This window comes from Rhinichthys klamathensis, unplaced genomic scaffold, assembly GCF_029890125.1.
Source record: "Rhinichthys klamathensis goyatoka isolate OS25496 unplaced genomic scaffold, OSU_Roscu_1.1 h1tg000509l_1, whole genome shotgun sequence".
NCBI lineage: Eukaryota > Metazoa > Chordata > Actinopteri > Cypriniformes > Leuciscidae > Rhinichthys > Rhinichthys klamathensis.
In genome coordinates, this window is record NW_026606990.1 from 103,828 (window position 1) to 126,532 (window position 22,705).

The 22,705-nt window shown below is 41.0% G+C and overlaps 3 protein-coding genes across 3 annotated transcripts; all 3 read left to right on the top strand.

Moving 5' to 3' along the window:
* Positions 1-10,353: 10,353 nt before the first annotated feature.
* On the top strand, positions 10,354-16,010 carry LOC130072873 (cadherin-23-like). Its single transcript, XM_056238175.1, has 2 exons — positions 10,354-12,860; positions 13,549-16,010. Exons 1-2 carry the CDS (start codon positions 10,490-10,492, stop codon positions 16,008-16,010), a joined length of 4,833 nt encoding a protein of 1,610 aa, XP_056094150.1. The 5' UTR covers positions 10,354-10,489.
* A 559-nt stretch (positions 16,011-16,569) lies between these two features.
* Positions 16,570-19,129, top strand: LOC130072874 (protocadherin alpha-3-like). The gene has a single exon (XM_056238176.1). It carries the CDS (start codon positions 16,748-16,750, stop codon positions 19,127-19,129), a length of 2,382 nt encoding a protein of 793 aa, XP_056094151.1. The 5' UTR covers positions 16,570-16,747.
* A 574-nt stretch (positions 19,130-19,703) lies between these two features.
* On the top strand, positions 19,704-22,251 carry LOC130072875 (protocadherin alpha-8-like). The gene has a single exon (XM_056238177.1). It carries the CDS (start codon positions 19,870-19,872, stop codon positions 22,249-22,251), a length of 2,382 nt encoding a protein of 793 aa, XP_056094152.1. The 5' UTR covers positions 19,704-19,869.
* Positions 22,252-22,705: the final 454 nt, after the last annotated feature.

Consider the following 22,705-nt stretch of genomic DNA (forward strand, 5'->3'; position numbering starts at 1 on the left):
TACTTACTAAAGTAATACTGGATTTAGAGGGCAGCAGACCCAAAACAGCAACTATGGCAAATATACCAGGGCACTCCATATAAGGCTCTTGAAGACCCGTAAAAGCAAGTAACTTCAAAATACATTTAAATGTCTCATAAACAGTAGAAAATAATCAGATGGCTTCCACACTCACTGGATGGTATCACTGTCAAATTCAACAGTGGCACAGGAATAATTATTTCATAATGTCTCCGAAAGCAGTGATAGAGCTGTTGGTGGGAGTTAGCTGTTCTGAGCTGTTGCTGACCTGCTCTTAGCTTTTGTTGATCTGTGCTGAGCTGCTGTTGGTGGTACAGACCCATATAAAGCTGTTATCACTGCATTTGTCCTCTTCTGAGATCTTGTCGCTGCTAACCCGTGCTGAGCTGCTGCCACTGCCCTCTGCTAAACTGGAATGGACTGTGCTTGCCTTGGAGGCCCTATTTACCTGCACCCTAGACAATGCCATGTTTTGGTTTCAATATTTTTATTTTTAAATAAATACACATAATGAAATAAAATATACACTACCATTCAGAAGTTGAGATCGATACAATTTTTTAAATGTTTTTAAAAGTCTCTTCTGCTCAAAGCTGCATTGATTTGATAAAAAACAGTAATATTGTGAAATATTGTTTTCTATGTGAATATATAGTAAAATGTGTGATCAACGCAGAATTTTCAGCATCATTACTCCAGTCTTCAGTGTCACATGATCCGTCAGAAATCACTCTAATATGATGATCTGATGATCAACAAACATTTATGTAATAAACATTTATTTTATTTTTCAGGATTTTTTGATCAATAGAAAGTTCAAAAGAACAGTTTCTATTTGAAATAGAATCTTTTGTTACATTATAAATGTCTTTACTGTCACTTTTGATCAATTTAATTCAACCATACTGAATAAAAGTATTAATTTCTTTCCCAACATTTTTTAAAAATACATTCTTACTGACCACAAGCTTTTAAATGGTAGTGTATAATGCTACAAAAGTTTATATTTCAGATCTGAAGGATCATGTGATGAAGACTGGAGAAACGATGATGAAAATTCAGCTTTGATCACAGAAATAAATTATATTTTATTGTTTTATTATTTTAAATTGTAATAATATTTCATAAAATTAGCGTTTTTACTGTATTTTGCATCAAATCAATGCAGGCTTGGTGAGCAGAAGAGACTCTTGAACTTTTGAACAGTAGTGTACATCCAACAGAATGATTCTAGCTTTTTTTTACCAATGTAGTTTTTATCCTAAAAACAACTAGATGATTAATGTGGATTATGTGACACTGTGATAATAATGTTTGTTCCAAAAGACTTGATTAAATGGATGAAACTTGTTTATTCGATATTAAACATATAGATTGTGACAAAACAGGCTGTCAGTCTGTTTGATGGTGGGGATTTTTCAACTATTTCAGCACATGCGATTTTTACATAGTTACGTCCAGTAGGTGGCGGAAAAGCACTGTTATGAGTGAGTAAGTCAGCAACTATTCAACGACCATTTCAGTGAAAAAGGCTGCTTTATTCAGAAACAAACAATGCCATGGAAATCAATGTCAATTATTGCTATTTCAAGAGTGAATCCCGCATAAATGCGTATGTAATTCCCAAAACTTTGTGTTTAACGTTACGTGGCCATTGGTCCTGGCTGGCAGCATGAAAAACAAGTTTTATACAAATTCTGAATGGAAATTAGAAAGCATAGAAAGCACACAACGATCGCTCCCTTTACTAAAAAGCTTTTATCCATCTCCGTCGAGATCTCTAGCACTCCCGTAGAACCAGGACTATTAATAATGAAAAAATAGTAACTTAAGCCTAAATGTTTCCAATTTACGCAAGGAATACAAAAGCCCCGATATGGTGTGGGTAGATATAAAGTAGAAAGATATATAGAGAGAGACAATTACCCCTCAAAAAAGTCGGTAAGAAGCTTTCTCTTCCCGACCTCGAGTGGAGGTTTATTTTTCTCCATTTTTTTAAAGTTAAAATTAGCTTCAAGGAGCGGCGCCAATCAAACAGTCCTGTCAGTCAACGATGTCATGCCCACAGCACTCTTTAGATGTGGGGCGGAGACATGGCAACTAGCCAACTTTAAAAAAATTATTGTAAATAATCAATTCACGAAATTTACCGTATCCATTGCATGCATTTAATCAGATTTGTTATTTTTATTTTTTACTAAAATAAAAATATCTGAGGGACCCCCTTAATCCTCTGGGGTCCAAGGTGTTTTTGGGGTCCTTGAGATGTTTTGACATACTCTGACATTTGTGCTTTTTTCAGTTGCTTATAAACATATTACTGGCAAAGGTGTAATTACACTCTATTTAGCACAAACAGGGCTACCATAATGTATTATCAACATGTATGTACATTTTTGTATTTTTGAGAGAATATTGTTTATGCGTGGTTATTGAAAAAACTAAAACTTAAAGTTTCTGAAATAAGGCCACAAAACACATACTAAATATCTGTCCACAAGACTTTTGACTAATGGATGTTGTCGCCTAGAGTTCCCTTTCGAGGGAACTCGCGATGCGTCACTTGACGCTTTGGGAACGCCCCCAGCGTGAATGCGTCTGAGCATCAATGTCAACTAGTCCAATGGAAAGAATGAGCGTCACGGGCGGGTGACGTCATGACCAGGAAGGCATAAGAGCACATCTGGTGAAACGCGGCATTAGCTTCTGTGTCTCAGCAAGCGATCTGTGTTACTCTGTCTCTGTCTATTTATTGTTGTCTGTTCGATATTATTGGGAAGAGTTATGGCGAAACAACTTTACAAACTCTGTGCTTCTCCCTGCCCGCGTTATTTAACGGGTGGGGACACACACGAGCTTTGTGTAGTTTGTTTGGGAGTGGAGCATGCGGTATCAGCCTCCGAGGGGGCTGATTGCAACATTGTGAGAAGCTTTCGCTTCACATGCTCCACTCCCGCCTGTCACTTTTCGAGGAAAGTGGCCAGGCTCGCGATCCTCGGGGTGCAGGACACGCGTCTGCCGAGGCAGCGCGGAGAATGCATTCCTGTGGATCGCGAATAGGATCTCGTTACGGGGTTGGAGACGGGTCCGCGGATCTTATCTCCTCCCTTTCCACGAGGGATCCAGTGCTCTCTCTCCGGTCTCGGAAGCCCGCGCTGCGGTCTCTTCCGCCCGGGGAGAGAAATCAATGCTTCAGTGCTCTACCTCCGAGGAGGTAGATGTGCTGGGCATTGAAAGTGTACACAATCATGGGGGAAGTGGATTTGCCATCTCTTCCCCAGCGTATGAGAATTATATATAGCCTATATATATGTATATATATGATAGTTTATATATTATATATAAAATAAAGTGTATATATATAAAGAATGTATATAAAAAATATATATATAATAATAAGCTGGTGGAGGTGTTTACTAAGGCTGTAGATAAATTAAATATTTAATGGCCAGCAGAAATAAGGGGGCACTCGTCCTTAAAATAAATTGAACGAGTTTCCTTCCCTCTATTTTTCCACCTCCATCACGGGGCCTTCCATTTTTCCCGATCTGCACAGCGAGCTGTCTAGATCATGGAAAAAGCCTTACTCATTTTTTAGCCCCACATTCATGTATATTCAGATATTTGGGGGTTAAGAGAGTATGGCTATGGGGCAATACCCCGGGTAGAACAGACACTTGCGAGCTATGTCTCCCGGTTCAGTATCGTCCCTGAAGGCGTCGGCTTCTCTCACTAAACCATTAAAGAAAACTATTTTTTAATCTAGTGGGAAAAGCATATATGGCAGTGGGTCTAGCACGAGCCTGCTTGCACACTATAGCAGTGCTGCAAGCATATCAGGCTGACCTGCTGTGGTATTTGGACAGAAGTGAGGGAGTTTGGCCCGATGGGGTTTGAGAACTCCGTCGGGCCTCAGATTTATCTCTCAGGGATGGCAGCCAAAGAAATGTGGTCTGAGAGACACCTCTGGCTCAATTTGATGGGAATCATGGAGAAAGATACAAGATAATCTCTCCCTCGCTATGTCCAACCCACTGGGGCTGCTGGGCGTGAGCAGCTCCAGCCGGCCAGTTTCTCATACACAACACAGCAGCCAAAGCCTTCAAAGCAGAAGCCGGATCCGAGGACCGTTCTTCATGCTGAGAAGGCTGCGGCTCAAAAGAAAAAGTCTGGCGCCACGGCGTCAGACCGGTGAGGGCAGCCCCAACCGGGGTGGAATGGTGTACACCTCATTATACGGTGCCCTTTCCATCTCTGTGCCCTCAGGGGACCGTTCTGCCAACCCCGCCACCCTTGGTGCTTCGGGGCGCAGCGTTCTCCAGCGAGCTTCTGGCGCAGCGTCAACTCGACATTGCGTCGGACTCGCGCCCTCTGAGGGGGGTTCGAAAACAGTCAGTTCGGGTGGTTCCTGCCAGTATGTTTCAGGTCCCCGAACTGGCTGTCTTTATTACACCAGAGGCCAGCCTCGAGGGGCTGGTTCCCTTGGTAGATTTTCTGGCAGCGCGGAAGCTACTGCCAAATATATCTCTATGGGTAATGGTAATCTCTCTGGTAATGGAGCAAGGGGTAAAGGCCCTGTTAGCAAAGAAAGCTATAGAGCAGGTGTACTCACCCGACATTGCGTCGGGTCTTTACAGTCGTTATCTCATTGTTCCAAAAAAGGATGGAGAGCAGCGTCACATACTAGATCTTCGTCTGTTGGAGTGTTTGGTGCTGGAACTCAAGTCCAAGATGCTGACACTCAAACAGATCGTGACTCAAATCAGATCCGAGGACTGGTTTGTCACGATAGATCTAAAAGACGTATACTTCCATATCTCCATCCTCCCTCAGCACAGGAGGTTCCTGAGGTTTTCTTTGGGGCAAAGAACACCAGTATCAGGCACTTCCTTTCGGTCTAGCTCTATCACCCCGCACATTCACGAAGTGTATAGACGCAGCTCTGGCCCCGCCAGGCTGCAGTGTATGCGCATTCTGAATTGCATAGATGACTGGCTGATTCTAGCGGAATCAGAACAGTTAGCGGTTCGGCACCGAGGTGTCGTTCTCGCTCATATGCAGATGTTGGGGTTGAGGCTCAATGCCAAGAAGAGTGTGCTTTCTCCAGTACAGAGAACCACTTTCCTTGGTGTGGTATGGGATTCAGTGACGATGCGGGCCACTCTGGCCCGTTCGTGTAGCTGCTATCCTAACAGCCACAAAAGAGCTGAGGCTAGGCCAGTCACGCACTGTAAAACAGTTCGAGAGACTGTTGGGTCTTGTGGCAGTAGCGTCCAACGGGATACCTTTTGGCCTGCTGTACATGAGACCTTTGCAGTGGTGGCGCAGGACCAGAGGGTTCTCCCCGAGGGGAAACCCACTTTGTATGATCAAGATCACGCGGCCGTGCCTTCGTGCCTTGGTTATATGGAGGAAACACTGGTTCTTAACCCAGGGTTCGGTGTTGGGAGCTCTTTGCCATCGAGTTGCTATCTCGACAGATGCTTCCCTCACCGGCTGGGGAGCGGTATTGGAAGGCCGCTCAGCTCAGGGTTGGGAGGAGTCATCATCTCGCTTGGCACATGAATTGCCTAGAGATGATGGTCGTCTTCAATGCGTTGAGACATCTCCTCCCAGACCTGAGGGGCCATCATGTGTTGTTCTGAAACAGTGACTGTTAGGCCTCAGGGCAGCAGCGTTCAATGTGATACCCTTTGACCTGCTGTACGTGAGACCTTTACAGTGGTGGCTCAGGACCAGAGGGTTCTCCCTGAGGGGAAACCCACTCCGTACGATCAAGATCACGCGGCAGTATCCCCGCGCCTTGGTTATATGGAGGAAACTCTGGTTCTTGACCCACAGACAACACGTTGGTGGCCTATTATTTTGGTCCCTCAGGAAATTACGCTGTCTGAGGGCAGTGTATATTCCAGGGGGGCCAGAATATTGGAGCAGACACCCTGTCGAGGCAGGGGCTGAGGCCAGGGGACTCCACCCCGAGGCGGTGGAGCAAATATGGGAGTTTTATGGCCAGGCAGAAGTGGATTTGTTCTCGTCTCAGCATACGACGCACTGTCCACTCTGGTTATCCCTCACTCAACCAGTCCCCTCGGGGCTGGTTGCTATGGTGCAGACGTGGCTGAGGCTACGTCTGTACGCATTTCCCCCTGTTGCTCTGCTCCCAGGAGTTCTGGAGTGATTCCGCCAGGATGGAATAAGCCTATTTAGTAGCACCACCCTGGCTGAGCTGAATTTGGTTTGCGGACCTAATTTTTCTCCTCGACGGACCTCCCTTGGAGGTCCCGATCAGGAGAGACCTTCCGTCTCAGGCAGGGGATGCAATATTGCACCCCCGGCAGGGGATTTGGAAACTGTGGGTTTGGCCTCTGAGGGGGCCCAACTCATAGAGAGTGGTCTCTCAACCGAGGTTGTTGAGACCATTCTAAGCTCCAGAGCTCCCGCTACGAGGAAACTATATTCACTATTTCGAGAGTTTTTCACTTCTTGGTGTTACCAGCGTCAATGGGATCCGGTTAACTGTTCAGTAAACACAGTATTCGAGTTTCTGCAAGAACGCTTTGTATCAGGTCTATGTCCTTCCACGCTTAAGGTATACGTGGCGGCCATTGCGGCTTTTCACGCCCTGGTGGGTAGTACATTTTTGGGTCGAGACCCCCTGATCACTCGTTTCCTTCGTGGCATTTTGAGGCTGAGGCCTGCAACTTGCACTAGGGTGCTGGCTTGGGACCTTGCAATAGTTCTAGAAGGCCTATCTGGGGCTCCCTTCGAGCCCTTAGATTTGGTCTCAGAGAAGTTCCTTTCTTTTAAGACTATTTTCTGCTAGCTATTTCGTCCCTATTAGAGTCAGACCTTCAGGCCCTTTCGGTCCCCACCTGCCTTGAGTGCACCGGGGATGGCCAAGGCAATCTTACCCGAAACATGGATATGTTCCAAAGGTGCCTACCATTATTCCGAGGCCTATTGTGCTGCAGGTTTCTGTCCTCCTTTTACATCTGCGGACCAGGAAAGGCTGAACCTCTTGTGTCCAGTGCGAGCACTGGATACTTATGTTCGTCGGACATCTTCAATGAGGAAGTCCGACCAGTTATTTATTTGCTTTGGATCACCTAAGAAGGGTCTTCCTGCTTCTAAACAGACGGTTAGTAAGTGGATAGTCGAGGCTATTTCACTTGCATACGAGTACTCTGACCATCCGTGTCCCTTGGTGGTCAGAGCTCACTCAACGAGGGGTATGGCGGCCTCTAAAGCCTTGTTATTTGGGGTTTCTCTCCAAGACGTTTGTGATGCGGCAGGCTGGTCTTCACCGCTCACATTCGTCAGGTTTTACAGTTTGGACCTGGATGCTGCCCCAGGTTCTCAGGTGCTTAGTGCTTAGTTCCAACAGACTGACACTCAGGTACTTGGAATTCTGGCGTTTTGGGTATTCTCGTTCCCAAAGCGTCAAGTGACGCATCGCGAGTTCCCTCGAAAGGGAACGTCTCAGGTTACTACTGTAACCATAGTTCCCTGAGAAAGGGAACGAGACGATGCGTCACCCTGCCATACTTCCTGCATCCCTGTGATCGGCTTGCTTCGACTTTTTGAAGCTAATGCCGCGTTTCACCGGATGTGCTCTTATGCCTTCCTGGTCATGACGTCACCCGCCCGTGACGCTCATTCTTTCCATTGGACTAGTTGACATTGATGCTCAGACGCATTCACGCTGGGGGCGTTCCCCAAGGCGTCAAGTGACGCATCGTCTCGTTCCCTTTCTCAGGGAACTATGGTTACAGTAGTAACCTGAGACGTTTTTTCTTCAAAATGATCTGAAAATCATCCTGCCTTATCATTCACATAAAACAATAGATTGGTTTAAATTTAAAAATGACACTTTTTGTTTGGAAAGGCAATATGCGCAGGGGTGTGACCTGCTGTGATTCACACCTGAGAAGACAATGGGCCCGCATAATGAGCGCATAATGGCGCTGCATACTAATGACCCTTTCATTCAGGTGTGTCACTGAGCCACAAGAATGCAATGACAATATATATATATATATATATATATATATATATATATATATATATATATATATATATATATATATATATATATATATATGCCTATATAATACAAAATTGGTTCACAGTTCCAATTATTTTATTTTTTTCAAATTGTGCTTGCAAATTGTATAATATCAAATGTAAAAATTTCTAGTAATTGTGCAGTTAATTATCATACTGTTTTTACAGAAAGTTTGGGAATGTATCCCAAATGTGTCACTAATAAAACACAATAGAAATAATTTAAAGAGGAGGCTTATATTGAGCTTTTAAGATTTACCTAAGATTTATTTATATGTAAGCCTACATATATTTTTGTTATTTTAATAAAAAGGTTACAATTACAACAACAATTAAAATTTTAACTATATTTCAAATGTAATCTTTCTTTGTATTATATACTAAAGTATACATTTTATCATACATATTTCACAGTTGCGGATTAATTAGTTTGAACAATCGAACAAACACTATAATAACATCTTAGCAAACAAGCTTATTTGATGTGGCAGTATTTTACAGTGAAAACGACATCTTGTCTTTCATATGTAACATATCGTTTTTATGATTAGGACATATAAATGTTAATTTGCAGTTTAATACGTTGCTTATACAAAAATATTTTATTTCAACATATTTCAGTCGATTTTTACTCATCTCAGTATTGGAATATAGTTAGGTAAAAGCTGTTCATTCATTCACACACAAAAACGCGATTCAAACAGTCTTTTTGTTTACAGACACTATTCCATATCGCGATTAGAACAAAGCACTTGAAAATAAAGAATGTACCTATTTCCTCGGCTGGATCCGTTGCTCCTCCAAATGAAACTACCTGTAGCCTACTTCTGAGGTAATTTTTTCCAGGATTATTATTAAGATAGTACTATTATTCCTCACAGCGTCGTAAATATGAGTCTCTTTCGGTGGTTATCCAGCTGATGTGGGCGTGGATCGCCTCAGAGCATTTGTGTTTGAATAGAGCGCGCGCTCCGTGGGCGTGGTCAAGTTAACTTTAATGAGCTGAGACGAGAACGACTATCATCTCTCTCTTTTCGTACAGATTACATAAAATGAGAAAAACATTTTTTTATATAAATTACTTCATTTAAAAGAAGATAATTCAGGCTTCATGCCTGTGTGCCTGTATACCTGTTTGACTGAGTATTTGCAGAGTTACAGATGATTTTTCGGACGCGTTTCAGAATGGACTTCACTGACAGAGAGAACGCAGAACGCGCATCATGTTTATTTTTCTTTATTAGGCGAAAAGCACAACACTTTGTTTTTATTATGAGGTTCCACAAAAAAAATACAAACTTAACAGGATCGAATGATGTACAACACTTATATGTAAGATCAAAATTAACAGAGTAATTTGAGTCTCTTTTGCACTGATAAGGAAAAAAGTGAGCTGGTATCGCCGGCGAGACCGCCGACCCCAGAGAGTTAATTGTATATTTTTTACTTCTTATGGGGGGTCCCTAATACCTTATGGGGGGTCCCGGATCCCCCCAGCCCCCCCTCAATTCGAGCACTGAGTTTAATTGCCAAAGGCGTCAATTCTGACACATACAACTTTTTTCAATGTCATGGAATCCTAAAAAAAAAAAGTCAATCATCAAAAATGACTGAAAAGATGTAAACATAAAATCATAATTTCTCGTTTGCATTTTTTTCATGTGTATTTCATATTGTTAATTTTAGATCATTTTTGTTTTTCAAGTTTTGGTATTATTAGATATAAATACAAACCTTTTTCCTCGCTATATACATTTTTATTTACATTTAAATTATACATGTATTTATACAGGGTATGTCTTTAATGTATTTTATCCATAATGCGTTTAATCTCCTATCTTTTAGCACTGTAATAAATAATTTTTCGAAGTCGTAAATAAAACAAAGATTATTGGAGTACTATTTCATTTTTTTATTCAAAATTTCACGTTTGCTTAATTGTGTTACCGTTTCTTTGTAATCATTTGTTAAATTCATTAGCACTTTTTGAGTGAAAATTGTTTCAAGGTAAATCCTACACCATTTTTTTGAGTATAGTAACATTAAATTTTATTATGGCATTTTCACATCAAGTGACTTTTGTAATAGGCTTGACAGGGAATGCAACACTTTCAGCATCATTCATAAGCTTTAAGAAATGTGTTTGAAATGATCAGTTGACCGCTCGGTGTCAGTATAACTCTATGATGGAGAGATTATGCCCTGCCCTAGATGGTGACATGCGCAGTGTTGTATTAGGAGCCAGTGTGAGGCGAAGAAAATTAGTGGTTATGGTGGATTGACGACGCAGGACGTCATTTGAACTATTTACCTGAATTGTGTGACACTACACTGTTTATCCTGTTGTGAGTATCACGGACGATACATGCCTGGTCCTGGGATACTTTCGCTGTAATCGCTCGCGATGGATAAGGATGGACAAAGGCGCAGATGTGGGTACTGGTGGATTGCTTTGTGTTTGATGCTGCATTTTAAGCAGCCTGTTTCAGCACAGCTCAGATATTCTATTCCAGAGGAGGTGAATGAGGGATCACACGTGGGAAATATTGCTAAGGATCTCGGTCTTGATGTCAGTTCGTTAGAGCACAGACGATTCCGTATTGTAGCTGGATCCAAGGATATATTTTTCCAGGTAAATCAGAACAATGGCATCTTGTACGTTCATAAGAAAATCGACCGAGAGGAGATTTGTGATGGCAATGGCGCATGTTTGCTAAGCTTAAAGATTGCAGTTGAAAATCCACTCGAAGTTCACTATGTTGAGGTCGAAATAACAGATGTAAACGATCACTTCCCTTCTTTCCCAGAAAAAGACGTACACGTAGAAATTGCAGAAAACACAGTAAAAGGCACTCGCTTCGATCTTCCCACCGCGAGAGATTTGGATGTTGGCGTTAATTCCATTCGTTCCTATCGGCTCGGACAAAACGATCATTTTGACATAGAGATAAGAGACAGTGAATATGGGGATAAAAATCCTTTTCTGCTTTTACAGAAACCCTTAGATAGGGAGAATCAAGAGAAGCACGTCTTAACTTTGACTGCAATTGATGGTGGAAATCCACCAAAATCAGGCACTTTAAATATAACTGTCACGGTCCTTGATGCTAACGACAACCGCCCAATATGCAACCGAGACACGTACACTATTACGTTAAATGAGAACGTCTCTCCCGGTTTTACGGTAACATTTGTTAATGCAACTGACCCAGATGAGGGCGTTAATGGAGAAGTTGAATATACTTATGGCAGAAATGTGCAGCGAAAAGTACATGATGTTTTTGATTTGGACAAGGTGACAGGTGAAATACGTGTCAAAGGCAAAATAGATTTTGAAGAGAACGAAATTTATAGTGTAAATATAAAAGCATCTGATAAGGGACGCCCTCCACTACATACTGACTGCAGAGTTATCATAAAGATTATAGATGTCAATGATAATGAACCTGAGATTGAAGTCACGTCGCTTTCTAATATTGTTTCTGAAGATGCAAAACCCGGGACAGTCATTTCTCTTATAAGCATAACGGACAAAGATTCGGGGATTAACGGTAAAGTTGTTTGTAGCTTGTCAAAGAATGTGCCATTTGAGTTGAAACCATATGTTCAGCAGAACATGTATTCTCTAGTAACAAAAGAGAGTTTGGACCGGGAGGTTGCGTCCCATTATGACATTACAGTAACAGCTACTGATTTAGGCAACCCAGCTCTTTCAGCGTCAACACCTCTAAGCGTAGAGGTGTCTGATGTTAACGATAATACACCGCAATTTCCCCACAGCCCTCTTGAGATTTACCTGTTTGAAAATAATGCACCTGGAGAGTCAATATTCTCTGTCAGCGCCAGTGACAAAGACAAAAATGAAAATTCCCATATCACTTATAACATTATAAGAGGCGATCAGACACAAAGCGATATGACTTCATTCCTCAATATCAATTCTGAAACGGGCGTAATTAGCGCTCTCAGATGTTTTGACTTTGAAACGGTAAAAAAGTTCCAGTTCCATGTGCTCGCTACAGACTCTGGAAGTCCGTCTCTGAGCAGTAACGTGACAGTGAACGTGTTTATTCTGGATCAGAACGACAACGTTCCAGTGATCTTATATCCAGTCAGCGCTAACGGTTCTGCTGAGGGTGTGGAAGAGATTCCCCGGAATGTGAACGCTGGTCATTTGGTGTCTAAAGTCAGAGCCTATGACGCAGATATAGGATACAACGGCTGGTTATTGTTTTCACTGCAGGAAGTTAGTGACCACAGTCTCTTTAGTTTGGACCGCTATACAGGACAGATAAGAACCCTTCGCTCATTCACAGAAACAGACGAGACCCAGCATAAACTGCTCATACTGGTCAAAGACAATGGGAACGTTTCACTCTCAGCAACAGCGACTGTGATTGTCAAAGTTGTGGAGCCCAAAGAGGCTTTTGCAGCTTCTGATGTTAAAAACGCAGTAAGAGACGAGGAGGAAAACGACGTGACATTTTATCTGATCATCACTTTGGGCTCGGTTTCAGTGCTTTTTGTCATCAGCATCATCGTGTTGATTGTGATGCAGTGCTCTAAACCTACAGACTATTCGTCCAAGTATTTACAGGATGCAAATTACGACGGGACTCTGTGTCACAGCATCCAGTACAGATCTGGAGACAAACGGTACATGTTAGTTGGACCCAGAATGAGTATCGGCTCTACAATAGCGCCAGGCAGTAATAGGAATACTCTAGTGATACCAGATCGCAGGAGGAGAGATTCTGGAGAGGTAAGAATATTCAGTTCATTATAATTACGGTCACCGTATTGCTTTGATTTTTTTTAAACATTTTTTTTTAAACATTATTCGTTATAACTTATTCCTTCAAAATGCTCTGCTTTTACAGAACTGTGATTTTATAGCTCAAAAACTTGTTCAGTACTTAATATTGACATCTGTGTCTGATCGTATTGTAAGTAACTGCTCGCAGGGAGCTGTCCGCTGCATTGGTGCTGAAATTAGATGCAGTTCTTTGGGAATTTGTTAAAGGCGTTGTTTTTATGTGACATTAAACATGTTTAAACTACTTGTTTCGGATGTCATGAAAACTCAAAAACATCACTGTTAGTCGTCGAAAAATACTGAAAGTTTGTAAACTTAAATCTACTTAATGTTGATTCTAAGCTATACTTCTCACAGATTTACGTTTACATAATTTCATTACACTTTATTATTATTTACAACTGACAGTAATTTTTTTAAAAATGTTTTAAGTATTATAAACCACTTGGTGTCGGTGTTGCACTAGCATTTGTCCAGTGTCTTGAGTCCTGCCCCTGATGATGACGTGAATGGGGCTGTATCGTGTTTGCACACACACACACACACACTCACACACATACACTGAAGGCTCGGGATGAATCGACAATACTCTACTGACGATACTTAAAAAGGACTGGTTTCATATTTTGTAATTTGCTCATGATGTGCTTGCCATAAACATCTACTACGGCCTCTAATAATCGAGGATACAGTTGCCTTTAGAGAAAGCGCTAATAAATCGCTCGCGATGGAAGCCGGAGGACAAAGGCGCAGATGGGAGTACTGCTGGATTGCTATGTGTATTTCTTTTCTTCTTGACTCCGGACAGCAGGTTTCAGCTCAGATAAGATATTCAATTCCAGAAGAAGTGAAAGAAGGAACCACTGTGGGAAATATTGCTAAGGATTTGGGTCTTGAAGTAAGTAGCTTGGTGGACAGGCAGTTTCGAATCGTTTCTGGATCTAAAGAGGAGCTTTTTCAGATCAATCAGGAAAATGGGATTTTGTACGTTATTAAGAAAATCGACAGAGAGTCTTTGTGTGTTGGCAGCGGTGTTTGTATGGTGAATTTAAAAACCGTTATTGAAAATCCTCTCGAGATGCATTATGTAGAAGTAGAAATATTAGATATAAACGACCACTCTCCTATATTTCCTAATAAAGAGCAGCGTCTAAGAATTTATGAAAATACGCTGCCTGGTGCTGATTATCAGTTACAGGCTGCTAGAGATCCCGATTCTGGGACTAATTCGGTCCGGTCCTATAAATTAAGTCCTAATGATCATTTTGAAATTCGAGTTAGAGAAAGTGATGAGGATAAAATGCCATTTTTAGTTCTAAAGAAGGCTGTTGATAGAGAGATTACAACGACATACAAGCTGCTTCTAACGGCAGTTGATGGAGGGAATCCTCCGAAATCTGGGACTCTTACTATTAATATTACTGTTCTAGACATAAATGATAATCGACCTGTATTTAGTCGTGAGACATATTCTGTGACACTAGAAGAGAACTCTGCTATAGGCACTGTGGTTCTTCGAGTAAATGCTACTGATATAGATGAGGGCCCAAATAGTAATGTCGAATACAGTTTTGCGACGTTAAACAGCAAAGTGCATGATGTGTTTGAGCTTGATCAGGTCACAGGTGAAATACGTGTAAAGGGGGAAGTGGATTTTGAAGATACTGAAATTTATAAACTCGATATTCAGGCATCAGATAAGGGGCATCCTCCCATGTCTGCAAAGTCTAGAATTGTCATTAAGATTATTGATGTGAATGACAACCTGCCAGAGATTGAGATTACGTCACATTCTAAGAATATCCCTGAAGATTCTAAACCTGGAACGGTAATTTCTCTCATCAGTGTGACTGATAAAGACTCCGGGATCAACGGTAAAGTGATTTGTCAGTTAAACAAAAATATTCCATTTGAGCTAAAGCCTTCCTTCAAAGACAATATGTACTCTTTAGTAACAAAAGATCGGTTAGATAGAGAAACTGATTCACAGTATGAAATTACAATTACCGCCTCTGACTTAGGACAGCCGTCTTTGACTGCATCGACTACACTAAGCGTTCAGATTTCTGATGTAAATGATAATGCTCCAGAATTTTTAATAAATCCTCTAGATCTTTACTTAGTGGAAAATAATGCTGCCGGTTCCTCTATAATTTCAGTGAGCGCCTCTGATAGAGACAGTGCTGAAAATGCCGTGATATCGTATCACATAATTAGAGGTGATGGAACACAGAATGATTTGTCGTCTTTCTTGAATATAAATTCCGAAACAGGTGTTGTTTATTCGCTAAAGAGCTTTGACTTTGAAACGTTAAAAACATCTCAGTTCCATGTTCTCGCCACAGACTCTGGAAGTCCGTCTCTGAGCAGTAACGTGACAGTGAACGTGTTTATTCTGGATCAGAACGACAACGTTCCAGTGATCTTATATCCAGTCAGCGCTAACGGTTCTGCTGAGGGTGTGGAAGAGATTCCCCGGAATGTGAACGCTGGTCATTTGGTCACTAAAGTCAGAGCCTATGACGCAGATATAGGATACAACGGCTGGTTATTGTTTTCACTGCAGGAAGTTAGTGACCACAGTCTCTTTAGTTTGGACCGCTATACAGGACAGATAAGAACCCTTCGCTCATTCACAGAAACAGACGAGGCCCAGCATAAACTGCTCATACTGGTCAAAGACAATGGGAACGTTTCACTCTCAGCAACAGCAACTGTGATTGTCAAAGTTGTGGAGCCCAAAGAGGCTTTTGCAGCTTCTGATGTTAAAAACGCAGTAAAAGACGAGGAGGAAAACGACGTGACATTTTATCTGATCATCACTTTGGGCTCGGTTTCAGTGCTTTTTGTCATCAGCATCATCGTGTTGATTGTAATGCAGTGCTCTAAATCTACAGACTATTCGTCCAAGTATTTACAGGAGACAAATTACGACGGGACTCTGTGTCACAGCATCCAGTACAGATCTGGAGACAAACGGTACATGTTAGTTGGACCCAGAATGAGTATCGGCTCTACAATAGCGCCAGGCAGTAATAGGAATACTCTAGTGATACCAGATCGCAGGAGGAGAGATTCTGGAGAGGTAAGAATATTCAGTTCATTATAATTACGGTCACCGTATTGCTTTGTTTATTTAAAAAAAAATATATTGTTCGTTATAACTTATTCCTTCAAAATGCTCTGCTTTTACAGAGCTGTGATTTCATAGCTCAAAAACTTGTTCAGTACTTTTTGACATCTGTGTCTGATCGTATTGTAAGTAACTGCTCGCAGGGAGCTGTCCGCTGCGTTGGTGCTGAAATTAGATGCAGTTCTTTGGGAATTTGTTAAAGGCGTTTTTTTATGTGACATTAAAAATGTTTAAACTACTTGTTTCGGATGTCATGAAAACTCAAAAACATCACTGTTAGTCGTCGAAAAATACTGAAAGTTTGTAAACTTAAATCTACTTAATGTTGATTCTAAGCTATACTTCTCACAGATTTACGTTTACGTCACTTCATTATTATTTACAACTGACAGTAATTATTTTTAAAAATGTTTTTAAGTATTATAAACCACTTGGTGTCGGTGTTGCACTAGCATTTGTCCAGTGTCTTGAGTCCTGCCCCTGATGATGACGTGAATGGGGCTGTATTGTGTTTGCACACACACACACACACACTCACACACATACACTGAAGGCTCGGGATGAATCGACAATACTCTACTGACGATACTTAAAAAGGACTGGTTTCATATTTTGTAATTTGCTCATGATGTGCTTGCCATAAACATCTACTACGGCCTCTAATAATCGAGGATACAGTTGCCTTTAGAGAAAGCGCTAATAAATCGCTCGCGATGGAAGCCGGAGGACAAAGGCGCAGATGGGAGTACTGCTGGATTGCTCTGTGTATTTCTTTTCTTCTTGACTCCGGACAGCAGGTTTCAGCTCAGATAAGATATTCAATTCCAGAAGAAGTGAAAGAAGGAACCACTGTGGGAAATATTGCTAAGGATTTGGGTCTTGAAGTAAGTAGCTTGGTGGACAGGCAGTTTCGAATCGTTTCTGGATCTAAAGAGGAGCTTTTTCAGATCAATCAGGAAAATGGCATTTTGTATGTTCGTAAGAAAATCGACAGAGAGTCTTTGTGTGTTGGCAGCGGTGTTTGTATGGTGAATTTAAAAACCGTTATTGAAAATCCTCTCGAGATACATTATGTAGAAGTAGAAATATTAGATATAAATGATCACTCTCCTAGTTTCCCTGAAAATGAGCAGCGTCTAAAAATTTATGAAAATACGCTGCCTGGTGCTAATTATCAGTTACAAGCTGCCAGAGATCCCGATTCTGGGACTAATTCGGTCCGGTCCTATAAGTTAAGTCCTAATGATCATTTTGAAATTCGAGATAGAGAAAGTGATGAGGATAAAATGCCATTTTTAGTTCTTAAGAAGGCTGTTGATAGAGAGATTACAACGACATACGAGCTGCTTCTAACGGCAGTTGATGGAGGGAATCCTCCGAAATCTGGGACTCTTACTATTAATATTACTGTTCTAGATATAAATGATAATCAACCTGTATTTAGTCGTGAGACATATTCAGTGACACTAGAAGAGAACTCTGCTATTGGCACCGTGGTTCTTCGAGTAAATGCTACTGATATGGATGAGGGCCAGAATAATGATATTGAATACAGTTTTGCAACGTTAAACAGTAAAGTGCATGATGTGTTTGAGCTCGATCAGGTCACAGGTGAAATACGTGTAAAGGGGGAAGTGGATTTTGAAGATACAGAAGTTTATAAACTCGATATTCAGGCATCAGATAATGGGCATCCTCCCATGTCTGCAAACTGTAGAGTTGTTATTAAAATTATTGATGTGAATGACAACCGGCCAGAGATTGAGATTACGTCACTTTCTAAGAACATCCCTGAAGATTCTAAACCTGGAACGGTAATTTCTCTCATCAGTGTGACTGATAAAGACTCCGGGATCAACGGTAAAGTGATTTGCCAGTTAAACAAAAATATTCCCTTTGAGCTAAAGCCTTCCTTTAAAGACAATATGTACTCTTTAGTAACAAAAGATCGGTTAGATAGAGAAACTGATTCACAATATGTAATTACAATTATCGCCTCTGACTTAGGACAGCCGTCTTTGACTGCATCGACTACACTAAGCGTTCAGATTTCTGATGTAAATGATAATGCTCCAGAATTTTTAATAAATCCTCTAGATCTTTACTTAGTGGAAAATAATGCTGCCGGTTCCTTTATAATTTCAGTCAGCGCCTCTGATAGAGACAGTGCTGAAAATACCGTGATATCGTATCACTTAATTAGAGGTGATGGAACACACAATGATTTGTCGTCTTTCTTGAATATAAATTCCGAAACAGGTGTTGTTTATTCGCTAAAGAGTTTTGACTTTGAAACGTTAAAAACATCTCAGTTCCATGTTCTCGCCACAGACTCTGGAAGTCCGTCTCTGAGCAGTAACGTGACAGTGAACGTGTTTATTCTGGATCAGAACGACAACGTTCCAGTGATCTTATATCCAGTCAGCGCTAACGGTTCTGCTGAGGGTGTGGAAGAGATTCCCCGGAATGTGAACGCTGGTCATTTGGTGACTAAAGTCAGAGCCTATGACGCAGATATAGGATACAACGGCTGGTTATTGTTTTCACTGCAGGAAGTTAGTGACCACAGTCTCTTTAGTTTGGACCGCTATACAGGACAGATAAGAACCCTTCGCTCATTCACAGAAACAGACGAGGCCCAGCATAAACTGGTCATACTGGTCAAAGACAATGGGAACGTTTCACTCTCAGCAACAGCGACTGTGATTGTCAAAGTTGTGGAGCCCAAAGAGGCTTTTGCAGCTTCTGATGTTAAAAACGCAGTAAAAGACGAGGAGGAAAACGACGTGACATTTTATCTGATCATCACTTTGGGCTCGGTTTCAGTGCTTTTTGTCATCAGCATCATCGTGTTGATTGTGATGCAGTGCTCTAAATCTACAGACTATTCGTCCAAGTATTTACAGGATGCAAATTACGACGGGACTCTGTGTCACAGCATCCAGTACAGATCTGGAGACAAACGGTACATGTTAGTTGGACCCAGAATGAGTATCGGCTCTACAATAGCGCCAGGCAGTAATAGGAATACTCTAGTGATACCAGATCGCAGGAGGAGAGATTCTGGAGAGGTAAGAATATTCAGTTCATTATAATTACGGTCACCGTATTGCTTTGATTTTTTTTAAACATTTTTTTTTAAATATTATTCGTTATAACTTATTCCTTCAAAATGCTCTGCTTTTACAGAACTGTGATTTTATAGCTCAAAAACTTGTTCAGTACTTAATATTGACATCTGTGTCTGATCGTATTGTAAGTAACTGCTCGCAGGGAGCTGTCCGCTGCGTTGGTGCTGAAATTAGATGCAGTTCTTTGGGAATTTGTTAAAGGCGTTTTTTTATGTGACATTAAACATGTTTAAACTACTTGTTTCGGATGTCATGAAAACTCAAAAACATCACTGTTAGTCGTCGAAAAATACTGAAAGTTTGTAAACTTAAATCTACTTAATGTTGATTCTAAGCTATACTTCTCACAGATTTACGTTTACATCATTTCATTATTATTTACAACTGACAGTAATTATTTTTAAAAATGTTTTTAAGTATTATAAACCACTTGGTGTCGGTGTTGCACTAGCATTTGTCCAGTGTCTTGAGTCCTGCCCCTGATGATGACGTGAATGGGGCTGTATTGTGTTTGCACACACACTCGCACACACATACACCGAAGGCTCGGGATGAATCGACAATACTCTACTGACGATACTTAAAAAGGACTGGTTTCATATTTTGTAATTTGCTCATGATGTGCTTGCCATAAACATCTACTACGGCCTCTAATAATCGAGGATACAGTTGCCTTTAGAGAAAGCGCTAATAAATCGCTCGCGATGGAAGCCGGAGGACAAAGGCGCAGATGGGAGTACTGCTGGATTGCTCTGTGTATTTCTTTTCTTCTTGACTTCGGACTGCAGGTTTCAGCTCAGATACGATATTCAATTCCAGAAGAAGTGAAAGAAGGAACCACTGTGGGAAATATTGCTAAGGATTTGGGTCTTGAAGTAAGTAGCTTGGTGGACAGGCAGTTTCGAATCGTTTCTGGATCTAAAGAGGAGCTTTTTCAGATCAATCAGGAAAATGGCATTTTGTATGTTTGTAAGAAAATCGACAGAGAGTCTTTGTGTGTTGGCAGCGGTGTTTGTATGGTGAATTTAAAAACCGTCATTGAAAATCCTCTCGAGATACATTATGTGGAGGTAGAAATATTAGATGTAAACGACCACTCTCCTAGTTTTCCTGATAAAGAGCAGCGCCTCAGAATTTCTGAAAATACGCTGCCTGGTGCTGATTATCAGTTACAAGCTGCTAGAGATCGCGATTCTGGGACTAATTCGGTCCGTTCCTATAAGTTAAGTCCTAATGATCATTTTGAAATTAGAGTTAGAGAAAGTGATGAGGATAAAATGCCATTTTTAGTTCTAAAGAAGGCTGTTGATAGAGAGATTACAACGACATACAAGCTGCTTCTAACAGCAGTTGATGGAGGGAATCCTCCGAAATCTGGGTCTGTTAACATTACAATTATTATTCTAGATACAAATGATAATCGCCCTGTATTTAGTCGAGAGACATATTCTGCAACATTGCAAGAGACAGCTGATATTGGCACCGTGGTTCTTCGAGTAAATGCTACTGATGTGGATGAGGGCCAAAACAGTGAAATCGAATACAGTTTTGCGACGTTAAACAGCAAAGTGCATGATGTGTTTGAGCTCGATCAGGTCACAGGTGAAATACGTGTAAATGGGGAAGTGGATTTTGAAGATACAGAAGTTTATAAACTCGATATTCAGGCATCAGATAAGGGGCATCCTCCCATGTCTGCAAACTGTAGAGTTGTTATTAAAATTATTGATGTGAATGACAACCGGCCAGAGATTGAGATTACGTCACTTTCTAAGAACATCCCTGAAGATTCTAAACCTGGAACGGTAATTTCTCTCATCAGTGTGACTGATAAAGACTCCGGGATCAACGGTAAAGTGATTTGTCAGTTAAACAAAAATATTCCCTTTGAGCTAAAGCCTTCCTTTAAAGACAATATGTACTCTTTAGTTACAAAAGATCGGTTAGATAGAGAAACTGATTCACAGTATGAAATTACAATTACCGCCTCTGACTTAGGACAGCCGTCTTTGACTGCATCGACTACACTAAGCGTTCAGATTTCTGATGTAAATGATAATGCTCCAGTATTTTTAATAAATCCTCTAGATCTTTACTTAGTGGAAAATAATGCTGCCGGTTCCTCTATAATTTCAGTGAGCGCCTCTGATAGAGACAGTGCTGAAAATGCCGTGATATCGTATCACATAATTAGAGGTGATGGAACACACAATGATTTGTCGTCTTTCTTGAATATAAATTCCGAAACAGGTGTTGTTTATTCGCTAAAGAGTTTTGACTTTGAAACGTTAAAAACATCTCAGTTCCATGTTCTCGCCACAGACTCTGGAAGTCCGTCTCTGAGCAGTAACGTGACAGTGAACGTGTTTATTCTGGATCAGAACGACAACGTTCCAGTGATCTTATATCCAGTCAGCGCTAACGGTTCTGCTGAGGGTGTGGAAGAGATTCCCCGGAATGTGAACGCTGGTCATTTGGTCACTAAAGTCAGAGCCTATGACGCAGATATAGGATACAACGGCTGGTTATTGTTTTCACTGCAGGAAGTTAGTGACCACAGTCTCTTTAGTTTGGACCGCTATACAGGACAGATAAGAACCCTTCGCTCATTCACAGAAACAGACGAGGCCCAGCATAAACTGCTCATACTGGTCAAAGACAATGGGAACGTTTCACTCTCAGCAACAGCAACTGTGATTGTCAAAGTTGTGGAGCCCAAAGAGGCTTTTGCAGCTTCTGATGTTAAAAACACAGTAAAAGACGAGGAGGAAAACGACGTGACATTTTATCTGATCATCACTTTGGGCTCGGTTTCAGTGCTTTTTGTCATCAGCATCATCGTGTTGATTGTGATGCAGTGCTCTAAATCTACAGACTATTCGTCCAAGTATTTACAGGAGACAAATTACGACGGGACTCTGTGTCACAGCATCCAGTACAGATCTGGAGACAAACGGTACATGTTAGTTGGACCCAGAATGAGTATCGGCTCTACAATAGCACCAGGCAGTAATAGGAATACTCTAGTGATACCAGATCGCAGGAGGAGAGATTCCGGAGAGGTAAGCGCCCTTCAACTTTTATAAAGAAATTTGAGTTTTAACTATCTGTTACTGTTGATGTGTTTTGGGGTTTTCGCTTGATATTATTCAGTTTTTCAGTGGAATTAAATAAGACTGGTTAATGAATTTGTTGTTAAAAAATAAATAAATAAATAAATAATAATAGTAATTTTGTAGTCCAAGCCAATCATCTATAAAGCGCGTGTGTGGTGCTGTCCGTGGTGCTGAACTCTCTCTTCTTCTTTCAGGGTCGTTGACCATTTATTTCGAATTTTTAATGTTTAGTATTTAAATCTATTTATATAAAAAAGTTCTATATTTAATATCTATTTCTCTACATTTGTAAGTGAATCTCAAAATGCATCAATTGCTATATTAGTTTTAACCAGACGGTGTCAGTGTAATATAGGGTGAAAGAGGTTTCGTCCTTCCCATCGGTACACCATGCGCAGGTCTGTTTTCTTCTGGGCAGAGGGTG